The sequence below is a fragment of the Tasmannia lanceolata genome, unplaced genomic scaffold (assembly GCF_043159265.1).
Source record: "Tasmannia lanceolata isolate RefF3 unplaced genomic scaffold, GAP_Taslan_0.1 ptg000012l, whole genome shotgun sequence".
Lineage (NCBI taxonomy): Eukaryota > Viridiplantae > Streptophyta > Magnoliopsida > Canellales > Winteraceae > Tasmannia > Tasmannia lanceolata.
The window spans coordinates 3809071-3835870 of NW_027518689.1; the positions used below are offsets into that span (position 1 = coordinate 3809071).

Here is a 26800-nt window from a genome sequence, read left to right on the forward strand (position 1 = left end):
TCACTCCCAGATCCTGCGAATCACGACAACCTATTGTTCACCATCTGTAACGTGGAATACATGGAATGAGCCAAAGCTCAAGGAAATAGATAAGTTCTAACTAACAATTTAATAACAAGGATATCATAAAAAATTCAATGAACATTTCAAGTAACTGTTTCCACTGGCATTCTCTGCAATTACTGTACACTGGTATAGCAGATTACCTAGCAAAACTGAAATAAAATAACTGGCATTACATGCTAATAACTGTAACTGTAACTGGCATGGTGAGACTAGTACTGCTAGACTAAATTTTTACGGAACCTGCCCACAATCCTGCGGGAAGCCGAATCCCCAGTATACTCGTGGAAATCTCACCCTCGAAGGTACTGCGAGGGATCATGCCTTCGAAAATACTGTGAGAAATAATAGCTGCGGCTAGAACCGAGACCCTTTATAAACTTGAAAAAGTCTCACCCACACTGTGTCAATCCAACCGGATTCAATCTTGTCCCAAAAAAGACTACAACTGTTGCATCTCACTCGGACAACACTGTCTTGATGCATAACTGTGACTAACCAAGTCAAACTGGCATATGACATTCAACTGACAATTCCGTACTCGGAATATACAATACTATGTATCAATCCATGTGTACACTAACACCTCAATATCTGTCTCAATATACTATACATGCACAACTTTGCATAAACAAATCATCTAGTAGGTGAAATAACTAATAATAGAACATGTCTACTAATCTGTGTATTCGAATTTGTTTTTCCCATGAACAAGATTCTTTTGTGACTGTGTAAAATTACCCTACAATCCATATTAACCCTAGATTAGCACTTTGGAACAGCAATTAAGTCTCCCGGGGTGAATTTGTGCCCCCAAATTCCCAAAAATTGCCAAACACAGTGGGTTCAAACGTCCGAACGCCTCCCTTCGGGCGTCCGAAAATCCACCCGGCAAGAATTCGTGTCTCTGGTTCGGTTGAGTGCACGGGTTCGGGCGTCCGATCCAGACCCTTCGGGTGTCCGAAACAACGATTTTGGGTTTTCCAAAATGTGCGAGAGCCTCACTTTTTAAAGTGATTTTCACCCGAAAACCCTATTTCCCCTCTTTGGAACACATGAAATATCTCAATTTAGTTTCTCTTTAATCCCTACTTGTTTAAGGTGATTAGAACATGAAGAGATTGATTGGGTTCTTGGAAAACCACTCACAAAACCCCAATCCCTTAATCAATTGAAGTTCTCTTCCCAAGAACCTAGTTTTCTCATGGAAAATTCAAGGTTTGATCCCTTGTTTGTGATCTAAACCATAAATCTCCCATCCAATCTCCGGTAAAGTCCCTTGGATGGGGATCTTTCCAACCAAATCACAAACCCTAGATCAAATCTTCCAAAACTCAATCTCTTAAGAACAATTTACACAAAAGATGGAGAAATCAAGGACCAAATTCATGGAAATTAGAACTTAATTCAGTCACATACCTTTTGTGGTCAATCTCTCCAAGAACTCCACGCGTTTTTCTCCTCCAAATCCCCTTGGAGTCTCACATAAATTTTCTAGAAACTTTCTGCCGGTTTTTGTGGTTTAATACGTATTTGTAAACTCAAATTGAGAGTCCTAACTTAGTAGCTATAAGGAAACCGTAGTCAACTCAAACTAGGAAACCTATTTATCATGTTTTCACTTAAATGAAAAATCTCATTAATTAAATTTTATATGGGATGAAAATACCCTCCCAAAAATGTGAAAAAGTTTTGGGGTATTTCATTGGTGGTCTGAAAAACCACGGGGAGGCAACATCCCATTTGAGGGCGAGGGTCGAGGACTGAAGTGGAGGATGCCATAGATGGCTTCATTGTTCGTTACTTCCACAATGAGTAACCTCCGAGTACACTCCATGTTGTTGCTATTGCTAAATTCCACCAGACTGACAATGTGCAGGTTGTGATCTTAGACATTATCTCATTCTCTGCTTGATTAATACCTTTTTTTTCCCCTTGCAATGTTTAAAATTTCGGTTTTGGTATTGGTTTCAGCCTTAGCTGAAATTGAAATTTCAGCCGAAATACCGAAATTTGAATTTCGGCCAAAATTCGTTACTTCCACAATGAGTAACCTCCGAGTACCTGTTGTCTACACTCCATGTTGTTGCTATTGCTAAATTCCACCAGACTGGTTGTGATCTTAGACATTATCTCTATCTCATTCTGTGCTTGATTAATACCTTTTCTCTTCTTGTTTCTGCAGAGTATCTACGTAGCCACCCTGTACACTCCCTTGCAAGGTTTAAAATTTATGTTTTGGTATTGGTTTCAGCCTCAGCTGAAATTGAAATTTCAGCCGAAATACCGAAATTTGAATTTCGACCAAAATTTGGTAAAAAATTTTCAAAGAATCCAAAGTTTTAGCAGAAATTACCAAAATTTGGCCAAAGTTTGAATTTCGGGGAAAATTAAAAAATTAAGTTTGGCCAAAATTTTGGAGTTTCAGCCAAAATCTAGCCGACACCGATTCAAGGTACTTTCGGTGTCTGTCCCGGCCGAATCCAGTATTTTGGCCCGAAATTTCATATTTTGGCCCGAAATTTCATATTTCGGTCGAAATTTTATATCATGCTCCCTTGTAGTCAACCATGGATCCCCTCCTTAGAGCTTCTCGGACAAGAATCCTCTGGTTGTGGCCTCTAGTTCGTTGTAATTGTGTTGTAGACGATCACTCTAGTTGTCACAGAAATATATGTGCTCCTATCTTCGGACGAGTTGGTGAGAATTCTTGCCATGTCTGTGGTTAGTTGTGGTCCGATTCGACCAATTCCTTTTAATGTCAGATCTTCTCTATTCTTGGAGATTAAGAGGGTTTGGTTTTACCCATTGTTTTAAATTCTGGCCGAAGTCCGAACCTGTAAAAAATTCGTCCAAAATGATTGAAATTTGAAAAAAAAAATAAAAAAATTTGGTTTCGGTAGGGACCGAAACCGAAATTGAAATCCATGGTTTTATCCCTCTTATCTACCGAAAACGATGACTTTTGTGGTGTGTGTGACTGTGTGTGCGTGTGTGTTGGTTTTTTTTTTTTTTTTGTGGGGGAGGGGGCGGCTCTTTGTGGGGAATAGGTTTAGGTTTGATCTCTCTGACTGTAGACTTCATGGTTTTGGCTTTATTTTGATCGGGTTTGTGCATGGTTTGAACCCTTTTTTCCGCGAGCAAGATGGATACAGGTGTAGGCACAGACACACATGTTATCTTACAGAACTGACTTACCACCCACGAAAATGATGGATGAAAAACCTCCTCTTATTTTGCCAATATAATCATAAAATTCAGGTGTTAAAGAAGCAGTGGGGAATCTTGGATGGTGGGCTAAAGCCCGATCCAGCAATATCACCCTAGTGAAGAAGGGCAATGCCACTTGTAAAGCTCTTTCGTCGAGTGCACATCTATGTCATTTAAGAATTCAATTTTGTGGACACGTACACGAGTGTCGTCTGACGACATGGACACGGAGTGTCGGACATGGCGAGCTCCCAAAATTTAGAAACAGGGATACGCCTAAAATAGAAAGAACATATAATCATGATTTGTGGACACGGATTCGTGTGCCGAGTTTCGACACGGATATGAGGTATCTGACGTGGCAACCCCTAAAAATCTAGAAACAGTGTCACACTCGTACACATACATACATATAAAGTTACTGACACTTCTCGCAGTACACTTAAAAGTGTCTAAAGTAGTGTTGACACCTATGGACACGGGGTGTCGTGTCGGACACGACACGACATGCGTGTCGGCAATAAATTCAAAGTGTCTGCCAAATCGTAGGAATTCGTTGTTTTATGGAAGTTTCTGACCTTCAAACAGGGTTCCTCTTTTGTCATTCGTAGTTAAAGGATAAGAATATTGTTGATTTTTAGTAAAAACTGTATATATGTCATTTACCTTTTACCAAATTTATTTTATTATTTCGGGGTTATTATATTCTGTTTCCATGAAATAAAGCTTTAAGAGTTCGTCCGTGATCCATTGTTTCTGGACTACGTTTCAAATACTGATGCCTGTGTGCTTTGCATGGGACAGCTTATGTCCCTTCAATGATTTTTTTCTGGTTTCTAATGAATTTTTGTTATTGTCTAAAAAGAATATAAATGCACTGATTCCTTTTTTTATATTGGGCGATCACATTCCATGCGTGTTCTTTTACTCAACTTGTTGCATCTCATGTTTTCCCGTCGTGGCTGCATCTTTTAAAGTTGGTATCTGGAAAGCTGATGCTCATAGCGAGTTCTCATTTTCTCTCTACTTCAAATGTCTATTTAAACGTATAATCTCTGTAAATTTTACCACAACTAAGTTAAGAATATTATTTGATGGAGTGATTATTATCTAGTTTAAAGTCCTTTGTATAGCCTGTCAGTTTCAAAATATTGACTTTGCTTTGTGTAAAACTTGTATGCAGCAATTCTCTGGTTGTTTATAGCTCTTGACTAGATGGAAATCTTGGACATTGCAGCTATGCTTTGCGTGCATAACCATACTAATTATTTTTCTGTATAGGTGTATGATTACAAGAAGAGACCATCCAGGTGGTGCGCTTTGGAGATTAGCTGCTGAATGGTTCAACCATGTTCTTGTTGATGAGATGAGCAAATTTACTGTTAACAATGGGATAGGTCCAAATTTAAGTAGACCTGCCAGGATACGTTTTTGGAAAGAAGTTGCAGATGTTTATGAAATATTTCTCATGGGTTCTTGTGGGCGTGCTTTTCCATCTGATGCTCTCTCATCTACAGCACTCAAGGCTGATGAACTACTTGAGATGGCTGTTTTAAACGTTCTGGGTGATAATATTCTCAAATCACAAACCGATGCACCTGTTGAAGTAATCTTCTTGAGCTATAGGGGCTGTTTGGATACGTGGATATTACAATCCGGGTTTTAGTCTGAAAGCCGTGTAAAATTCTGGATTTTACATTCCATTGTCCTGGATTTTAAGTAAGAAATCCACGTTTTTTAAATCTCTCCCCCATCCTGAGATTTCTAAAACCTGGAAACACGGGACCATCTCCTACTCTCTTGCTCAACGAAAGAAGGACGAGAAATCAGAAAATGACAAACGGTCTCCTTCTCTCGTCTCCCATCCAGGATTTTGAGGAAATCGAAGAATCTAAAATCCACATATCCAAACGGCCCCATAATGTTATTTCACTATTATTCACTGCTGTTTTCTGGTCCAAACATCTGTTGCTTATTATTTGATAACATATTTGATTTGTGTAGATTTTGCAACGTCTAGTGTCAACTCTAGATCGATGTGCATCGCGGACAGGTAGTTTACCAGTCAAGACTGTGGGACTCATGCCTTCACACTGTAGCAGATTCTCCTTAACTTGCTTACAGAAGATATTTTCTTTGTGCTGGTGAGAATGGCTCTTTGACCCACAAATGCTTTTAAATTTGGAAGACAATAAATTCCATTGGAGAAGATGCTTCTGCACGAGAGAGATTTTAATTAACACCCCCAACACCCTCATCTCTTAAAGAGTAGGAGGGGGACTTCTCTGATATATAGTATAGATGATTTTTTTCTCTACTTATCTTTCATTTTTTCTGCTAAATGTTCTTTTAGGATACTGTCTGCTCCACACATTGTTTTTATTAACAGTAATTTCATTTAGTGTTATGCTTGCCTTCCTCAACAACCATGCTGCCATGTTTTTGAATGAGTTTGTGTTTTTAATCTTTGAATTGCATCACGTGTATTTGTAACTATAACGAGTCTATCTTTTATTTATTCATGGCAAGTAATCGAGGGAAAAATTACAAAGCATCTCAGTTCTGGCAAAATTATCCCAAAAAGGGGGATTGCATATTTTCATATTTAACTGCATCTTCCCTTCCAAAAAGAAACAATGTAATAGATTGATTGCAATTCCAATATATTTGATGTAATTATTTATTATCTGTGACGCATTTGATGGTTATGTTTCTCTGTTTTCAGTTATGACGGTGAAGCTGATTGCCATTCAACAAGATCTGAGGTTAGCGAAATAGCTATCATGGTGCTAATGAGCCGATGCGAATTTATATTGAAACAGTTTCTGATTGACGAAAATGACCTAGGTACATTCTATAATTTTGTATCATGATTTAAGTGCACTTTTGTTGAAGCATTCTTTTGTCCTTTCCCATGCCATGGTTATCCAGTCGTAGATGTTATGTATTTTATCCAATCAGTAGTGCGTGTTTGTGAATTAGGTTTCTTTTTCACCTCCTCGACTTAGTCTATAGACTTTATAGAGCTTCCAGACTGATCTTGCAGGTGAAATTCCGCTACCGACAGTTAGAATCGAAGAAATGATTTACGTCCTTCAAGAGCTAGCTCGGCTAGTTATTCATTTTGACACAGCTTCTATTCTTCCTTTACGACCATATTTGAAGGCAGTCTTGTCAAGGAATGAGAATTGTGATGGACGTGCACATCTCCTTATTCTGTTTCCGTCATTTTGCGAGCTTGTTATTTCGAGGTACATATATCTCAACTTTCTGTCTCTTTCCAGTGTTTTCAGTTTATTCCTGCCTAAAATTCCTATGAAACTCAGTTAAAAAAAAAAGTCTTATGAAACTCATAATACAAATCCTTTCATATTTTATCAGCAGAATGATAGCGACCAGTCCTGTAACGACTGTCTTAATAATGCTCTAACAAACCAGTCAACAGAAAAAGCATATGTTATTTCTTTTATATGTATTTTCTGGTGGGTAAACTACACTCATAGGACACGTAAAACTACAATGCTATCCATCATATTTTCGGGAGGGACTTGAACCTGAAGCCACACTGCATCAGAAGTTCTTTGGCCAATTTACTTTGCCGAAACCTGTACTGGTGTGGCTCTTTTGCCTAAATGGGTATGCTCCCCATTGATGCGAGTTCAAATCCCCCTGGGCTTACCTGATGCGCTTGGTTTATGGGTGATTGCGTGCATCCGTAGGGAATAGTCCTGCCCTAAAAAATGCTGTGGGGATACCCTATGTCAAAAAAAAATTACTTTGCTGAAACATTCTTTCATCCAGAACAAGGTTCGAAATATCAGCCACGGCATATATATATAGAGAATAGAGTTCCTAAGGTGTCACCTCATATAGCTTATATGAGGTGGCGCTTAAAAACATAAGGGGCCTACTTTGTTTGGATGATCCAAAGCATTCATTTGATAGGCCCTCACATAGATAGGGTGTGCCCAAAAAATGAACTTCATAGGATCATCCTAACCCTTCAATTTGTGGAGGTTGAAATGGATGGGTATAAACCTCCATAAATTTGCCTATTTTTAACCTCCATAAATGGAAGGGTTAGGATGATCCTATGGACCTGATTTTTTGTAAGCATCATATCCATCTAAGGGCCTTTCAAATGAGTGGTTTGGATCACTCCAAAAATGTGGGCCCCTTATGTTTTTTGAGTGCCACCTCATATAAGCTATATGAGGTGACACCTTAGGAACTCTATTCTCATATATATATATATATATATATATATGAGAGAGAACAGTTTCTACACACTAGTGTAGATAAGTTATCTACACACTAGCTTAAAATACAGTGGGGGCCCACATTGTTTGGGTGATCCAAAGCATTCATTTGATGGGCCCTCACATAGATAGGGTGTGCCCAAAAAATCAGCTTCATAGGATCATCCTAACCCTTCGAACCGTGGAGGCAAAAAATGGACAGATTTGTGAAGGTTTATACACGTCCATTTTACCTCCACAAATCGTAGGGTTGGAATGATCCTATGGAGTTGATTTTTTGTGGACACTCTATCTATGTGAAGGCCAATCAAATGAATGGTTTGGATCACCTAACAATATGCCCTCCAGTGTATTTTAAGCTAGTGTGTAGATAACTTATCTACACTTGTGTGTAGAAACCGTTTTCTGTGTGTGTGTGTGGGGGGGGGGGGGGGGGCAGATTTTGTCTTCATTAATGAAGTTGCTGCTCTGACATGCAACAGGCCATCCGCGAAGCATATATATATATATATATATATATATATATATATATATATATATATATATATATATATATATATATATCCCATACATGCGTACTGGGGGCTCACAAAAATTCGCAGGTGAATCAACTGATATGCCTGAATATGGCACCGGTGTGACCACTATGGAGCTGATGTGGGGCTCAAATCATGCAAAAACAATGGCTTTAAGATATCTTAAAGGACTTCTTTTTTTATGCAACCTGGAATCATAGACTGGACACATCTGATGTAAATAAGAAAACAAAAGTAATATGCGTAGAAAATAAGCAACAAATAGGACGAATATCACCAAAAGCGGTTGCTGCCACTATTCGGGCAGTTTTGGGGTAGAAAACCCACGGAGCTTTATTCCAGTGCTATTCCACGATTATGACCCCCCAGGAATCATATACCGGACACGTCTGATGTAAATTAGAAAACAAAAGGAATATGCGCAGAAAATAAACAACGGATAGGACGGTAATTACAAAAAAAAGTTGCTGCTGCTATTCGGGCAGCTTTTGGGGAGAAAACCGACGGAGCTTAATTCCAGCACTATTCTACGATTATGACCCCCCCCCCCAAAAAAAAAAAAAAAAAAAACCCCCGCGCGCGCACACACATACCAAAAATAAATAAATCCCAAAACCCTAAAACTAAGGCCAGCCCTTTATTCTATTCTAATTTCAGCCCTCAAAATAAAATAAAACTTAATTAATGCTTTACGTAAATGATAGGCGCCACACCTTTATAACTCAAGGGTTAAATTGTATGATGATTGCCACATTTATAACTGAAGTGACTTGAGTTATAAAGTGTAATGATGATAAAGTGTAACGATGTTCCCCACCACTTTAATAAACAACTAAACAAAACTTGAGTCCAAAATCACGAACAAAATTATAAACCCAAGTAACCCATTACGAAGTAAAGTGAAAACTCCTTCAAATTTTCTATGGAAGGTGAAGATATCTTCCTGCATCAATCCTCCTAGGCTAAAACAGCTCTACTCCAACGAGGTGTGCTGATATCATCCATAAGAAACAGGCTCCAACTGTGTTAATTTATCTACATTTATCCAGATACTCTGGCTTAGCAGTTTGCCGAACCACTTGATGAGAAAGCGTCGGTACTGGTTACCACGCTTGGAATGCATCACCTTCTTATTCAATATATCTTCTACTATATCCATAGGCTTCGTTGGAGATTACTCTTTCCCATGGACTGTTGTCATCTACCTCATCGCCATCATTGAACCCATAGAAGTCATATAAGTCAGCGACATTGAAAATCGGACTGATCTGAAGATGATCCAGCAATTCAACCACTTATGCATTAGAGCTTGTGATTCGTATCACGTGGAAATCTCTCTTTTCAAAGGTGTACCGTAAACTGATCTCCTTTAAACTCTTTTAACTGACGGCTATCGTTGGCACCTTCTTTTTACAATTCATGATCTTAGTAATAGAAACTCTTATCATGAATGCGCCTAATATGGTCAGCATAAGCTTCTCTATCATGTCTAACCTGAGCACCCCAGAATAGCGGAACCAAATCAACCATATACTACGGTTTGTACCCATATGCAACATTCAATGGATTTTTCTTGGTAGACCTATTGGCAGAATTCTTTTTCAAGACCGCATGTTGGCAGTTATTGTAAGAAAAATCTGCCTGTGGCAAAACCAAATTCCACTTCTTCACATGGTCTCATGCTATGCAACGAAGTAAACTCCCCAAGCTTATATTACCAACCTCTGTCTGCTCATTAGTTTAGGGATGTGCATTACTGGAATGTTCTTCCTTCGATTAACAACCTCTTGTCTGCTCATTAGTTTAGGGATATGCTTTACTGGAATATTTTAACTTGGTCCTGAACTTCTTCCAAAGTGTGCACCAAAATGACCCAACAATATTGCATCCCAGTTTGAGACGGGACACAACTTCCATGCAAAACAATTCAATAATCTGTGAAACTTTGGCATTCTAGTTACATGGTATAAAATGGGGGCCATCTTGGGATCCGATTGACCACCATGAAGATAAAGTCATATCCCTTCGTTGTCTGTTACAATTCGAGCCCAAAGTACATACTAATATGAATCCAACAATATGTACGGATAGGTAAGTGCATATATAATTGGTGTTCTGTCACTGTCCTCTAGCATACTCTAACGAACTCCGCATCATCTGACCATTCTATCTACATCCCTATGCATGGTGGGCCAGTTGTATCATTGGTCTACATCCTCCAAGTTCATATCGCATCCTCAATGCCCACCAAGTCCGTCGCCATGTAGCTCCCGCGTGATCTGCTCTCGAAGGGAACCATCCAACATACACAACCGGTTATTCCATAACAAATATTCATCGTGGACAACATATGGAGAACAGGGATCAACCGTGCTGTCATTCAATCCTTGCATAATCTTGGCAAAGTATGGATCAGTCGCGTACTTGTTTTTCAACTTCTCAAATCCCACTACATGTTCTTGAAAACTGGTCAACAATACAACCCTTCTACTCAATGCATTGGACACTATTGGATGCACCTGTTTGTGTTTCAAGAGAAGTTGTACTCATGCAAATAGTGATTCCACTTGGCATGTCTTGAACTTAGTTTTTTGTAAGAAGTAAGATACCTACTTTTTTCTAAGAATTAAGATACCAAAAGGCTTCATAATCTGAGTACACAATGAAATCCTGGTGTATCAAGTAGTGTCACCAATACTGAAGCGCTCGCTTTAAAGGATAGTATTCCAAATCATAAGAGTGTATCTCCACTTAGCGTCTGATAATTTCTCGTTGAATAATGATATGGATCTGATATCTTGGTTCAGGACAGCCCCAATCCCCTCATGAAACATGCCACATTCTACCACGAACATCTTCTGGAAATCAAGCAATCCAAGCACTGGTGTCTCAGTCATCACTTGACGTTATCGAATGTGCGTATTGCTATCTTAGTCTACGTGAAGGTTATTCCCTTGAGGCACTCTGTAATAGGGTTCATAATGATGTTGAAACCTAGAATAAAGTGCCGATAAAAAAGTGGCAAGTCTATGGAAGCTACGGACATTGCTAATGGATTGTGGAGCTAGCAACTCGATAATGGCTCTCACCCTCTCATGGTCGTCCTTTAGGCCTTCTATTGAAAAATCCTACCAAGAGACAGCACATAGTTGCGCAAGAATGAGCACTTTTTAAATTAATATAAAGGTTCTTTTTGAGGAGAACCTCCATGACTAGCTGTAAATGTATCGTCCTTATTACGATTCTATACAAGAGTTTCATCAAAGTAAACAACAAAAAAATGAACAAAATTTAAGGTTGAAGTACCTCTGTCATCATGCGCATGAATGTAATGGTTGCATTGGATAACCCAAGCGACATAACCAGCCACTCGTACATATCCGCACAAAGTCTTGAAAGCAGTCTTCCTTTCTTCTCTAGGTCGTACGCATATTTGGTGATGCCCACTTCTAAGATTGATCTCATAGAAAACTATAGAGCCTTGGAACCTGTCCAATAGAAAATTTGTTCTTATCATGATCTTGTTTATTAGTCTATCCACGCCAAGGTTGCCAGAGCGGGAATCGAAGGCTCCCAGGGAAGAATCCTGCTCAAGGTTGCCAGAGCGGGAATCGAAACGGGAATCGAAGGCTCCCAGGGAAGAATCCTGCTTCCTTGATCCACGCACATCCGCCATTTTCCATCTTTGGGTGTGAGTACATTCAGAACAGCACTAGGACTTTTGCTTTCATGCACTAGGCCTCTATAATGCAATTCCTTCCACGTCATTATTTCCACCAAATTTCGACCGAAATGGTCGAAAAGACAAAAAAAATGGAAAGATGTTATGATTTGCATTTCATTTCATTTCATTAATGTAGAGAATGATATTTGTAGGCAACATCATTGAACTACACAGGAAAGTAACCGTATCTTATGCATATAAGAAAGAAACTGTGTCTTATGCATGGGATGTCAGATCGGTATGGGACCAATAATACCTCGTGACTCTGTGGTATTGACATGGAGTTGCGGTCCTTGAAGGGGGACTGGTCATTGTATTTTCTTATACTTCATTGCATTGTACTCCTTTATTTTCTTTATTGTTCCAGACATGTGCAACAACGAATGTCACTAAGTGTTCGATGTGATTAAGCCATTATGGATGGATTTTTTGCTTATGTGATGGTTTCTAAGTATGTATTTGTGCTTATTCTAGCATTTCCCATAGCTTCATCATTTGCATATGTTTCCATACATTTCCATGATTTTATAAGATTTCCTCCGAAACCGAAATGTTTCTGGGTTCCCGTGCCGACCGAAACCGAAATTTAACACCTCAGTTGACACATGAAACAAAATAAAAACATTTGTCATATTGGTCAATAGGCATTTGAACAAAAATAAATTCACCAATTATGATTTGGCAGTGTTGCATGGATTCAGATTCGCGTGTCGCGATCCGACACAGATTCGAGGTGTCGGATTCGGCAAACCCCCAAAAGTAGGATTCAGATTCGGTAATTTTAAATAAAATAAATTTGTGTCTGTCCATTTTTGTCCTCCACAAATGGAGGGGTTAGGATGATCCTATGGAGCTGATTTTTGGTACACCCCCCATCTATGTAAGGGACTTTCAAATGAATGCTTTGGATCATCCTAACAAAGTGGGACCCATGTGATTGGGCAAGCTAGCTCACCATAAGTTTGGTTAAGCTCACCAACAGTTTCCTCATATATATATATATATATATAAATGAAAATTTTGACGGTAGAGCGTTAAGGCGAGTTTTGTTTTAAGAGAGTTGAAGGAGGAAGGGGGCCGATGTTCAAGGGTCGAGGTACTAGGGTTTTTATTAAAGGAGTATGGGTTGTGGTTTCATATTAAAAAGTTAAGAAAAAACACGTTTAAAGGGAAAATATAAAGGATTTGCATTTGAAAAGAGACAGCGATGAATCGGATTCGCCCCGAAAAAAACAGGATCCATGTAGGACACGGCTACGACAAGAATTTGAAATATAGCTTGCTTTCAACTGCTCAGCAATTTCGTTTAAGCCTGTACAGATGGACATATTATTAAATTCGGCTGTGTAGTTTTAAATGTTCATATTCCATTGTCGGAGCCCGTGCATTCTGTCATATACTAATGTCAATCCATTGTAAGGAATTGTCCCCAATTTTCGCTTCATGTGCTCCATTTGCTGATTTTTTATTTTCCCTGCCTGGACAGACAAGAGCTTTTCCACCAATGAAAAGCTAACTCTTCTGCACAAACAACACCTTCCGCTCTTTTACCATCAGTTTCCATTCAAAATAATTTTTTCGACTAGCCTAATAATTCAGAAATCCTCTATATGCAAAATTCGGTACCTTGATCTGAACCCCACCGAAATTTAATTCCAATGCTCTAGACACAACCATTTCTCAAGGCCTTCGCACCCATGATATGCAGGTTCGTGAAAGGGATTTACCCAAGAGTCTTGGCTATCCTCTCCATCGCTGCCTTTCGGATGGTCGATGAGATCTTCATCATTGCGATCACCTTACGACATCTCCATCTTCATCTGAGCTTTAACTCATTCCCTATGTCATACGTTCTACAGCTCGTGTTAGATCTGCTACTATTCTCCTTCTTGCTGGGCTTGATTTACACTATCAACATGTCCTCTCTCACGTGCAACCATGGATCTATTTGGAAACGATATCTATTTGAAGCAACCACAGCTCGTGTTAGATCTGCTACTATTCTCCACAACCCTTGTATTTCTTCTTGCTGGGCTTGATTTACACTATCAACATGTCCTCTCTCACATGCAACCGTGGATCTATTTGGAAACGATATCAATTTGAAGCAACCAGGAATCACAGGTCTGGGCAGATCTAATGTAAATAAGAAAACATGTGGTATGGGCGCAGGAAATAATGAAAAATGAGGTAAAATCACAAAAAAATGGTGGCTCCTCCTGTTACAGTAGTTTTGCAGGAGAAAACCCACAATTTTTTTATTCCAACTCTATTAATATGATTACAGTTAATCCACAGCCTCCCCCCTCTCAGTTACATCCCAAATCCTAAAATTAATATCAATCTTAGTTATGAATTTCGTTTCGTTTTCGCTATTGGAACGGAACGTTTCGGTATTTCGGTCGGTGTCTCGTTCGAAACTTTTCGTTCCGCTACGATGACCAATTTTTTTAATAGTTAAAAATATGTAAAAAATCCAAAAAAATCAGAAATTGTTAAAAAATTATATAAGAAACAATTAAATGAACCAAATATGTAAAAGATCTAACATTTAGTTAATGGAAAATCAATATCAGTTGAAATGCATTTGATGCTGAAATGCCTGTGTTGACCCATGTGTTGACAAGTGCCTAACAAAATGAAAAAAATTTAGAGACCAAATTATGAGTTTTTTTACCTGAATATTGGGATTTAATAATGTTTGGACATTATAGAATTTATGCATTTTTAAAATTGTAAAAATACCCCATCGTTTGGAAGTTAAGATCTTTACCCGGCCCGATTTTTTCAAATTTTGTACTAAAACTGCAAAGTTGGCTTTTTATCCTTTTAGAATTGAGTCTTGAAACTATTTTTAATAAATCCAAATGGGGGGTATTCCCTTATTTACATGTAAATCTAAGTAAATGGACATTAATAGGTACTAAGAAGAGGAAAGAAGTTTTCTTTATTGTATTTTCTTTTTTGTCGATCTTTGCCGACTTCTTCGGTTGGCTTTGTACTTTTTTTCTCTCTTCTATTTAATGATTCATTACCTTTAGAGGAAAGAAGAAGATAAGAGAACTAAGAAGAGGCAAGAAGAAGAGAAGGGAACTAAGAAGAGGCAAGAAGAAGAGAAGAAAAAACAAAAAATGCGGGATTTTGGACGAACTAAACGAAACTTTATGTGACTTAAGTTTTAAGGTGTAATGATGGTCCCCACCACTTAAATAAACAACTAAACAAAACATAACTCTAAACTCGGGAACATAAATATAAACCTAAGCAATCCACAACTAAAATAAAATGGAAATTCCTTGAGGCCTTCTTTTACATGAGGTGAAGACCATTTCCCATAATGCTTGATCAAAGGTCTAGGCCTTACCTGTGACCGACTATATTCTTGGACCCGATATACCCATACACATGGTAGTGCATCCATCCCTAAGACTATTTTTGTTTTTGAAATGGTAATATATTAAAAAGGGGAGCCGAGATGGACCACCAAAGATACATAGAGAGAATACATATATAATAATAAAAACAACACAGGAAAATAGACATCAAGACATCACACACTTCTCACGGAGGAAGGAAATCGAACCACTCCAATCCCTCTTTTAGAACACCAGATCTAGCGAGGGAGTCCGTCTCCGCATTTGCTTCGCGTCTAACATACCTACAAACCATAGATGACTCTGCAATGGGATCATGAATTTCGTCAAAGTAACTCAAAAATCTCCACGGAGGAACCACTCTCCCCTTTAACCAACCGATTACATTTGAAGAATCTCCTTCCACAATTACCCTATCATAATAACCAACACTTCGCTTAATCCCCTGATATGCAGCCCTTACTTCCGCTTCAGACGAATCAGTCATTCCAATTGGACCTGCAAAAGCACACGATACTCCGCCTCGGGAGTCCCTACAAAGGCCTTCAATCCCAGCTGGACCCGGATTACCCAGACAAGACCCATCAAAATTTAGTTTAATAGAACCTTCAGGGAGGGCTTCCCATTTCTGACTTCTCTTCTCTCTCCTCAAACCTTCAGAGCACACAATGCGCCATCCCCCTCCCAAAGATCAAAAGTTGAGACGAAAGTGAACAGACGGTTGCTTTTTACCCAAAAAATAACTAACGCTATGATTTTATTATATAACCAATATGATGACTTTGCCGCTCCTTCGAAAACTCTCGAGTTTCGTTCCTTCCAAATGACCCACCACAATGCTATCAAACATAACCTCCAGAGCACCTTACCTTTTTTCTTCCAGGGCACAAAATCCCAACTCGAAAATAAATCTGCTATAGACTTGGTGGAGACCCAACAAATGCAAAACCTTTCCAGAATGAAGCCCCAAATCACCCTTGCTACCTTGCAATGAATAAAGAGGTGGTCAATCGATTCCCCATCCTCCAGACAGGGTGAGCAATGGTCCACCAGGCACATACCCCTTTTTCTTAGAAAATCAATGGTCTGAATCCTCCCGTTGCACACTGCCCAACTGAAAAAAGAGACCGATGGGGGCCCAGAAACTTCCAAACAGCAGCAGAAATAGGGGATCCAAAAGCAGGCAGTAATTGATAATAAAAGGATTTCACGGAAAAATAAGACAGATGAATCCCAAATCCAGATCCGTTTGTCCACCCCACTTCTTTTTATATAGCACCCCTCAATGAATTGAAGCAACTGAGAGATATTCGGTAATTCTCGCTCAAAAAAATTTCTTCTGAAACATGGGGACCAAACCACCTTACTTTGAATTCTCTCGAAGCAATCAGATACCTTCACTTCTTTGTCCAAGGCCACCGAGAACAACACAGGGAAAAGCACCGCCAAAGGTTCGGCGGAACACCATGAGTCCAACCAAAATTTGATACGATCTCCTATGTATACTTTAAACCGAATTCCCGCCTCAAAACTTTGCTTGAACCTCAAAATATTACGCCAAATGGTCCCTCCTTTCTTACCATACTTATCATCCGAGCACCAGTTACCTTGTAAGAAACCATACTTACTCCCAATAACTTTTACCCATAACAAAGATTGTTCCACACCAAAACACCATAACCATTTGCCTAAAATAGCACGATTGAACTCTTTCAATCCCCGGATCCCCAACCCTCCATTCTTTATAGGAACACAAACCTTATCCCACTTTACTAAAGGGATTCCTCCTTTCATATTTGACCTACCCCACAAAAATCTTCTTTGAATCTTTTCAATTTTCAAAATTACACTCACTGGACAGCTTAATAATGACAAATAGTATACAGGTATGTTAGCCAACACCGCCTTGACTAACACCAATCTTCCACCCTTCGACACAAGGTTTCTTTTCCAGGTTTCCCACCTTCTTTCTATTCTTTCTACAATAGGTGTTCAGAGCTCTTTTCTTGGCTTTCCAACCCCCAAAGGGAGCCCAAGATACGATGAAGGTAAAGTCTCCAACCTGCAACCCATCACTTTTGCAAAATCGAGAGCTACTGATAAAGGAATATTGATAGCAAACAAGCTGGATTTCTGGAAATTTGATCGTTGACCAGTAATCAACTCATAGCATCTTAGCAAAGCCTTCAAATTTAAAATCTTCACCCTGTCAGGGGCACAGAACAAGATGGTATCGTCAGCAAATTGCAAGAGCGACACTTCGACTCTGTTACGACCAATGATAAAGCCCTCCAACAACCCCCTACTGCTTCCTTTTACCATCAATCGATTGAGGGTTTTCGAAATAATTACAAAAAGAAAGGGGGAGAGAGGATCCCCTTGCCTTAACCCTCTGGAAGACTTAAAGAAACCTTTTGGCGACCCATTTACCAGGACAGAAAACCATGCCGAGGAAATGCCTTACCTCATCCAACCTCTCCATCGGTTTCCGAAACCCATCCTCCTTAGAAGATAATCCAGACAATCCCAGTCCACTCTATCATAGGCTTTCTCCATGTCTAGCTTGCATAATACTCCCCCGGATCCACTTCTTGAATATGATTCAATGACTTCATTCGCAATTAAAGAACAGTCCAGGATTTGCCTCTTACTAACAAAAGCACTCTGACTATCTGAAATTACAAATGGGAGCACAACTTTAATCCTGTCAGCTAACACCTTGGCCAACACCTTGTACAGGCATCCAACCAGGCTAATTGGACGAAAATCAGACACCCTGGAGGCCCCTTTAACCTTGGGAATTAAGGTTATAAAGGTAGCCCCTGTGCTCCTATCAAGACCCATACCTTCAAAGAACTCCTTGAAGAACCGAAGGATATCACTTTTAACAGCCGGCCAACAAGTTTGGAAAAAAAGCTAAGCAGAAACCATCCGGACCAGGAGCTTTGTCTTTGGGAATCGAGAACAAACCTTTCGCAATTTCCTCTTCCGCAAAAGGTTGTTCCAACTTCGCGCTGGCTTCCAGATTTAAGCTATTGAACTCCACTCCCTCAGGAATAGGACGCAAACTTCCTTCTGAAGCATATAACTTAGCATAAAATTTAACAATAGCCGAGGAAACCTCTTCCTTAGAATTCAGCATAATTCCATTCACTGATATAGACTCGATTCTATTCGATCTTCTTCTAGCACTAGCCATCGCATGAAAGTAAGCCGTATTCTTATCTCCCTCCTTCAGCCATTTCACCCTTGACTTTTGTCTCCAAGAAATCTCTTCCCGCAACAACAACCCTTTATGTTCCTGCTTGGCTTTTCCCAGCTCTTCCCATTCGACCTCTGAGCTTAACCCACATTCCTCCAGAGCTAACAGTTCTTTTAGACGGCTTTCCAACCACAACTTCCTACCTTGATTCAGATGATTTTGTTCCTTAGACCAAGCTTTTAATTTATTCTTAACAAATCTAAGTTTTTTCCCAATCACTACATCTGCAGGACCCTCCACACTACACGAAGACCACCAATTTCCCAATCGATCCTCCATGTTTGGATATTTAATCCAAGCCATTTCGAACCTAAAGGGAGGAGGTCCCCAAGACTCTAGACGCGGGATCAAGAAGAAGAGGACAATGATCCGAGACTGAATGCACCAGAGCTCTAGAAAAACTCTCAGGGACCAGAACCATCCACTCAGCACTGACAAGGAATCTATCCAGCCGACTTCTGCTAGGGCCCCTAGACCATGTAAAAGAAGCTCCCCTCAGAGAAATATCAAGTAGCTCAAATTTTGCAATGAACTCAGCAAACGCTTTTATGTTTATGGTAGATCTCCCACAACCCAGTCTTTCTCCCACTTCTTTAACTTCATTGAAGTCCCCCCCAATACACCAAGGAATGGACCAAAATTCCCTAACCTTCTCCAATTCCTCCCGGAACAGGCTTTTTTCAGCTCTAAGGACCGGCTCATAAACCCCTGAAAACAACCACATCGAATTGTCCTCCTTTTCTAAAACCACCGACAGAGAGAACCTACGCCTCCATACATCCTGTTTTTCCCAGACATTTTCATTCCATGTTACTAAAATCCCACTCGAGGCTCCAGATGATCCCACAAACGAAAAGTCCCAGTCCGCCTGCACTCCCAACCCTTGCACAACACTTCTGTTTACAACCTCCATTTTTGTTTCCTGCAAGGAAATAAGATCCGGTTTTAGCTTTCGAACCAACTCCTTAACGTGAATTCGCTTCTCCTGATTCAGGCCATTAACATTCCATGAAAGGATTTTCATCACACACCAAATGTTGCTGACCGTTTCCCCTTCCTACCACTAGGATTTCTTCTCGTCTAATCAACAGATTTCCCATCCAATGCCACTTCTCTCGCATAGTTTAAATCCATCCTTAACTTCTGTAATTCTCTATCTTTCCTTCTTGAAGACTCTCCGGCCCCCTTGTGCAAAGTCTCCTTATTCACTGAATCTCTCATCTCAGCTGATTGTATTTCAGAAATCAAATCTTCCTCAGGTCCGGCATAAACCACACCCAAATCCTTACTAACCCCCAGAATATGACTGACAAAAACATCAACTTCCTCAATAAATTTGACTCCTACTGGATCACCCGGAGAAACTTCAGCTATTTCCAAGGAAGCCTTCATGGATCTCATCCCCTTACCAAATAGATCAGAGTTTACTTCCTTTGCCAAAACTTGAGGAAATGGAAAGGTTTCCCCCTGGCAGATTTTCACCGGACTAGGATATCTTGGATATTTTTCCTTAGACCCTTTCCCGAAACCCTGCAACTTCACACCATCAGATGGACGGGGCCATCAGATGGACGGGGCAATCGGATCTTCGATTCTATGGGCACGTTAATAAAGGAAAGCATACGAAATGTCTTCAGCTCAGAATTACCAAGACTATCCACTCTGATAACCACATCTGGCTTCCCTGATTTCTGGTTAGCCCAAAAACCGACGCACCCCTCGATCACTAAGACCAAAGCTCCGCAACGCACACAAAAGCTAGGAACGACCTGGTGAGCCTGATCACCAACCTTCTTTATTACGTCCACAGACGAGCCACGACCCCCTTGGGATCTTCTCCCGCTGTTTCTCTTTTCTACCTCAAATATGCTATCATCCTCTAGATCCGAATCGAAATTAAGATGCGAAGCAACTTCTGCCAGAGCAGCTCTCGAAACACCAGCCTCCGTGCTCCAACCTTCAGAAAGAATCTCTAGTCTCAGAGTTCTGTCCTCCAGTGAGGACGAAGAGCAAGGAAAAGATAAGCAATCCCCTCCTCCAACTTCCAAGAAATCCCGACTGAACCTGATAGATTCTGATCTAGCTTTCTCCAGACTTGAGTAGTAAACAGGAGAGTCTGAATCAGACCATTCTTTATTGCTACTTTCTTACCCAAGCCCATTACGACTGGACCCAAAGATCCCATCTTCACATATATGGGCCTCAGCCCAAAGGCCAGAATCCGCTACAAGTGGCAAAAAGCCCATATCCCAAGCCTCTCTAGAAGAGATATCGAGAACCGGTTCCCGATGAGTAGTCAAATCAGCCTTTTGAGAAGGACTTGGAGAGAGAGCATCAATAATATCGAAGAAGCTGTTCACGTGACAGATAGGGCCCACCAATTCAGAACTAACATTACTCCCTCCACAGACGCTTCACCATCTGTAACCTAGGGGAGATAGACCATTTTGAATTTCAAAAATTCCGCCATGTGTCTCTGCTCTATCTTGCACCTCATGCAACGCAGGATAGCCCATTTCTCTATCATAAGCCATCTCTTCCACCGGGACCGACTCAATACCGGGAATCTCCTCTCTGATCAAAGTCTCCTCCTCCTCCCTCGAGAACCTTCGGACAGAATTTCTCACATCCTCCGAGAGATCCCTCACAAGATCCTTATCTCCGACTACACCCTCGCTACTAGAGCTAAGCTCTTCAAGATCCATCCTCCCTTTTTCCTCCTCCTTCCAAGCTCGCACCCATCTGACGGCTCCATCCAGAGAGACTTGGATAGGCATCTCCTTTCCGATACTTCCTACAACAAAAATTCGCACCCGAGCAATGGAGTAACCCTGTCCAGCTTGACAGGATTGACCCATTTCCACCACTTTGCCGATTTTTTCCCCAATCCGCCGGAAATTCTCCTCACACCACGCCTGAGGTGGCACTCCTTCTATGCTCCACCAATAGATACGACCCTCGGAGCTGAACTTCTGATCCCATAATGAAAGCTCCATAAAAGGTGAATTTATTACATTATTCCAGACATTCATAAGTTTATGTCTATCCACCCCCATCTGAGAAGAAATCAGAATCTCCAGCTCTGCAATTTTGTACACAATAACTTCACAGTTAATACCCTTCCTACTTCTCAACCACCGTTCCATACCCTTTAAGTCCCCTAGCCACCTAGGAGTAACTCTACCCCAAATCCCTAACTCAGCATTACTAATATACTGTAAGGAACCACTTCCAGATTGAAACTCACTCCCTCAGAAGTGTGAGGCTCAAAAGGTTGATCTCTCAATATTAGGGTGTCCTCTGCCAGGATTTCCTCCACCTTATTGACCTCCTTCTGACGGCCTCCTTCCTGGGCAACCCTACTCTGGTAAGGTGGAAAATTACAATCCAGATTTGACCATATTTTCTTACACTCTCAACAAAACTTCCTTTTTTGGAAATTCCTAAACCCACATCTACAGCACCTCCAATCTACCAAACCGCCCTCCGAACGACGCCTGGATATCTTAGCAACTCGTTTGGACCACTTGTTCTCCACGATAGCCCAAGAATTTTTAGGAAGACAACTATTGACATAATCTCCTCCTAAGGGAATTCTATTAGGGCCGGTCGCCACCCCAGAAGAGACCCCATCCGACAGCTCTAGACCTTCCGGGCAAAATCTCTGACACCCCTCCCTCAACCATCCTTCTTATTTCAAGAAGATATCCACCCACACCCAATCCAGAAAAATGTGCAGGCCACTCCTTTGTGAAAACCCACCAGAATCCGGCACCGAAACCAGTGAAGACTCAGAGACAGAGATCGAATCCGAAGAAAATAGCGAAGGTATTGAAGATGAGCTCGATGAACCTAATGTTTACGAAGTAGAGGACTCTGCAACAGAGACTTCAGGATCCGATTCTGAATGGGAAGAAATAATGGCTGAACTGGGAGAAACACCCAGAGAAGAGGAGCCAAACACCACGATCTCAAGAGGGCCTCTCCGGCCGCGAAACCTTACTCCGCTATCGTCCAACTTAGAGATCCTTCAAGCAAGTTACGATCCACCCGAAAATCACCGAGGAGATCCGCTTCCATCTTCCGGCGAAGATAGTATCCCGTGAACCCCGACGACCATCTTCATCCTAACCAGTGGCTTCAAATCTTTCGCCAATTAGCAGGCTATTGCCTTGCATATTGTTTATCCATCCCTACGACTATTATTTTCCTTAACAGAAACAAATGATCGTTCATAACTTTTTTCTTCTCTTACCTACCAGATGAAATCTATTTCTTAATTGCAAGTGTCAAATCTACATGTGGACATTATTCGCTTCAGTCTCTGTGTTAATTTTTTTATGAACTCTTTTTACTAATTTTTCATTTTTTTTCATGATATGTTTTCTTGTTTTAATAAGTAATTTTTTTATATTACAGAAATTTTGACCTAGATTTATTTGTGTAGTCTTATTCTTTTTTATTTTATTATTTTTTTTCTTTTATGTGATTGTTTTTAAATGTGAGACCTGTTACTAGTGCTCTTTTTTTTTTGAAATGGAGACCTCTAGCTAGTTATGTAGATATGTTTGTTTTTTACTTATCTTTTATTTCATATTTTATCTTGTTAAAATAATTGTTTCTACGCATTTAATTCAAGTAGTAACAAAAAGAAGTTAGGAATGGGAGTCCTTCGGTATGACAGGGGAGGAGTGAGGTGGGCCTTTGCGGCTCCTATTGGGATGGCCGATTCTGGTGAGGCGGAGGTTCATGCAGTTCATCAAGGGATCAAGCTTTAGTGGGAGAAGATTTAAATAAGGTAGTGGTCAAAGGGAACTCTCTCAATGTGATTCGTTGGTTGTCTGGCTCCGATGTTATCCCTTGGAGATTTACTGAGTTTTTTTAATGAGATTAAAGACAATGTGGGCAATTCGAGTATCTCCTTCCGCCATATCTAATTTGCCAATGGGGTGGCTGAGAGGCTTGCTAGGATTGGGGTTCGTATCGAGGCTTTTGAGCTGTTCGATTATCTTCCCTTTTCCTTGGCATTCTTCCCTTTCCTATGTTCTCCTTCTCTTGTTTTCTTCTGTATTTCTTTTGTATATTCTTTTTCTCCTTTCTTGTTTGTATTTGACTCGGTCTTTTTACATTAATGAATTTTTCAACCATTCAAAAAAAAAAGTAACAAAAAGAACTTGAGAGACAAGCAGTCGGACATGTGGCCAATCAGATAATGTTGGCCCAGGTACGACAACCTAAGAGCGGGGTGAATTGGGTCTAGTTTAAAAACTTTTTTCTTTAAAACTATTTTACAATTAAATTCAAGAACAAAACTAAATAAAGATTTAGAAGATAAAATTCAATGCACAATGAAATAAAGAGAGAGAAAGTGTGCACTAAGATTTTATAGTGGTTCGGCCAAATCCCGGCCTACGTCCAGTCTTAGAAGGATACCCCTCATTGTGGCTCCAATAGACCGATCTTCTTACGGGTGAAGATCAACCCGTTACAAGCTGAAAGTTGATCCGGTGCCTTCCCACCAGTCCCGAAGCTTTATCCCAAGCCTTGACTCTGAAGGTCGATCCGGTGCCTTCTTACTAATCCGAAGGTTGATGTGGTGCCTTTTCACCAATTAAAGGTAGATGTACAATTAAAGCTCACACAAAGAACATTCAAGAAGATTTACAAAGAAACCTACCTAATCCCTCAAGGATCTTGCAAATGATGGCAGAAGGGTGTTTTAACACTTAGTATATTGATCAAAGATGATCCCAAGTGTTAATTGATAAGATCTAAAGACCCGAGGGTCCTATTTATAGCGTTTGGAAGAGAAATAGCCATTATAGCACCTCAAACGGTCAAAATGGACAAACCACGGTTGACCGTTGAACTAGCCGTTAGGAGCTGATAATCATGGTAAATTTGACACGCTGACACACCTGTACAGTAAAGTGTTAGTATTGAAAGTTATATAAAGGTACATGACAGGAAAAACTATGCTGAGATGACTGCAAATACATTTTCTGCTAGGGCGATGTGACCCGACAGTACATGTAGAAATAAGAGTAGCACTTGGAGGTAATGAAGGGATAGTGAAGGAACAAAGACCGATAGTTGAGAGCGGAAAAGTCATCGAAGCGTTGTTACTAACTTTAAGGGCATGTCTGTTACTAACTTTAAGGGCATGTTTGGCAACCATGAAAAACTATTTCATGGAATATAAGGGGGGCCTGTTGTGAGACATGGATGGAGATTGCAAGATTTGAGAGGGTGGGAGTGAAGGGAGCATGAAAAGCCCTTCAAAAACAGGAAAAAAATCAATTTGAAGTAGCTTAAATTTTTTTACCATTTTTTATGAATTTCTCATGCTCTCTCCACTTGTGCCCTCTCAAGTCTCTCACCCTCCCCTCCTTAGCACTATTTCACAATTGGACCCATGAATATGCCATGGAATAAGTTTTCATAGTCCCGAAACATGGCCTAAGTGTTATATAACATGGAATTGAAAGATTGGAGGTGTTTTCGATAATTGCAAATTGTATGATAAAACAGTTCTAGACATTGGGATGTCCATGATTGTAGTTCTTTGAATTGCACTGTTATTTAATATATCTATTTTTCTTCCTTTTGTCTGCAGAGAAGCCAGAGTAAGGGAGCTCGTGCAAGTATTGCTTAGGCTCATTACAGCGGAGCTGGGATTGCAAAAGGTTAGCATGGCTGGATGACCTGCCAGAATTAATGGAATCCACTGGAGGGTATTCCACTGTGTATAGAATGCAGAAATTCCTTCATCGCACAAGGTTCCACAGTGTAAGAGTATGCCATATTCCTTGGTCTCATGAGGTTGGCAAAGAAATTTTCCTTTTATATATTTTGTTCATTTTTCTATTTCTAATCCTTCTGTACATTATTAGTATAATAAAACAATGAAAAATGTTATTCATAATGAGTATTAATAGCATTCAACATAGTTAATATTTATATATATTGACACGAGCTAGGCCTATCAATTACATGTTAATTTCAGTGTTTAAAAACTCAAGACTCTAGGACAGGAACTTGGCCAAGGCAAAACTGAGTCGACTCAGAGTAATCAATGATTTATTAAGTCAAGTAAGGGAGTTTTGGAATGACTCAGTGGGGCCAAACTTGGACTCAGGGAAAGATCTTGGCCAAGGTATAAACGAGTGGTTCACCCAAGTCAATGACTGATTCTTGGAGTTCTTAAGCAGTACTAATCCTACATCTGAGTTAAACCAATTTCATGGCATTTCATTCTCTTATCTTGATAATTCTTCTTTGTCAGTCCTGAACAAATAATTAGCATATTCATTTGATGTTGATGGATTTGAAGCATTGTTCATTAGTGGGCCTAAAACATTCTCATGTCTGCGTAAATAAGAGAGAGAGAGAGGGTAAAATCATGTTTGGCTGATAAATTTGGTTATTAATTAGAGAATCAAGAGTAATACATGCCTTAAAGTATGATGGATTGACTTGAAGATAATCATTATAATTGCGCAAAGTGATCTTAAATGAAGCCTTTTACAAAGAAAGCTTTGAGCTCATATTGGTCATGGGTTGAGATTCATTTCTCCAGCTTAGATTATGCTTAATTTGGCATGATCTAGGTGGGCTCCAAGTGAGCGAAGTGAGCCCCAAGTGGCCTTACTGAACAAATTGATAAGTTTTGGCCTGCCAAGTAGAATATGTAGTTTCATGGTCACAACTAACTTAAGCTAAATTTCCATTAAAGAGCATTTTCATGTAGTAGAGCTTCCTTGGGGAATGTAAGGTTTTCATGAGCTTGATTTTGAGCTATCGTCCTAGCATGAATATATTAGGTTCTAATGCTTTGGTTGTAGAAAGAAAATATTTTTGGTGTAGAAAGGCTTGGGCACCCAAACCCGAGTGAAACCTGACATTTTTTATCATTTTTTTTTATGAACTTAAAAACTCGGGTAAGGTCGGGACGGGTTTTTGTTGGAAAAAAAAAAGGGTCCTCAGGTTGGGTCGGGTTGAACCTGATCAGGTTGGAACTCGGGTCGGGTTCGCCTCAACCCGACCTGAGCTGCACCCCTAGAAGAAATGTTGGGAAAAACAATTCCAAGGTCATGAGGAAAGATATCCCATGCAAAGCATGCTTGAGAGCTTAATCCCTAAAAATTTTCAATAGAGGCTCCATTTCTTTCAACGTAAAATGGGCGTAAAACAAATTTTACACCTGTTTACTCCATTTAAAAATGGGCCGTAAATTTTGTTTTACCCCCATTTTATATCAAACAAATGGAAAGGAAAAAAAAATCAATGAAACAACAAATAATTTCATCATTATAAACAATAAGGCAACACGTGAGACCAATGAATCTCCACTTAATAGTAAGAATGATGAA

General features: G+C 40.0%; 1 protein-coding gene across 1 annotated transcript in view; it reads left to right on the plus strand.

Moving 5' to 3' along the window:
- Positions 1-25403, plus strand: part of LOC143887555 (ARM repeat superfamily protein) — a 129588-nt gene extending 104185 nt beyond the window's left edge. The window contains 5 exon segments of the mRNA XM_077391643.1: positions 4555-4879; positions 5278-5417; positions 5999-6120; positions 6320-6524; positions 25045-25403. Coding sequence (XP_077247758.1) covers positions 4555-4879; positions 5278-5417; positions 5999-6120; positions 6320-6524; positions 25045-25132 — 880 coding nt within the window. The 3' untranslated portion in view covers positions 25133-25403.
- The last annotated feature ends 1397 nt before the right edge of the window (positions 25404-26800 follow it).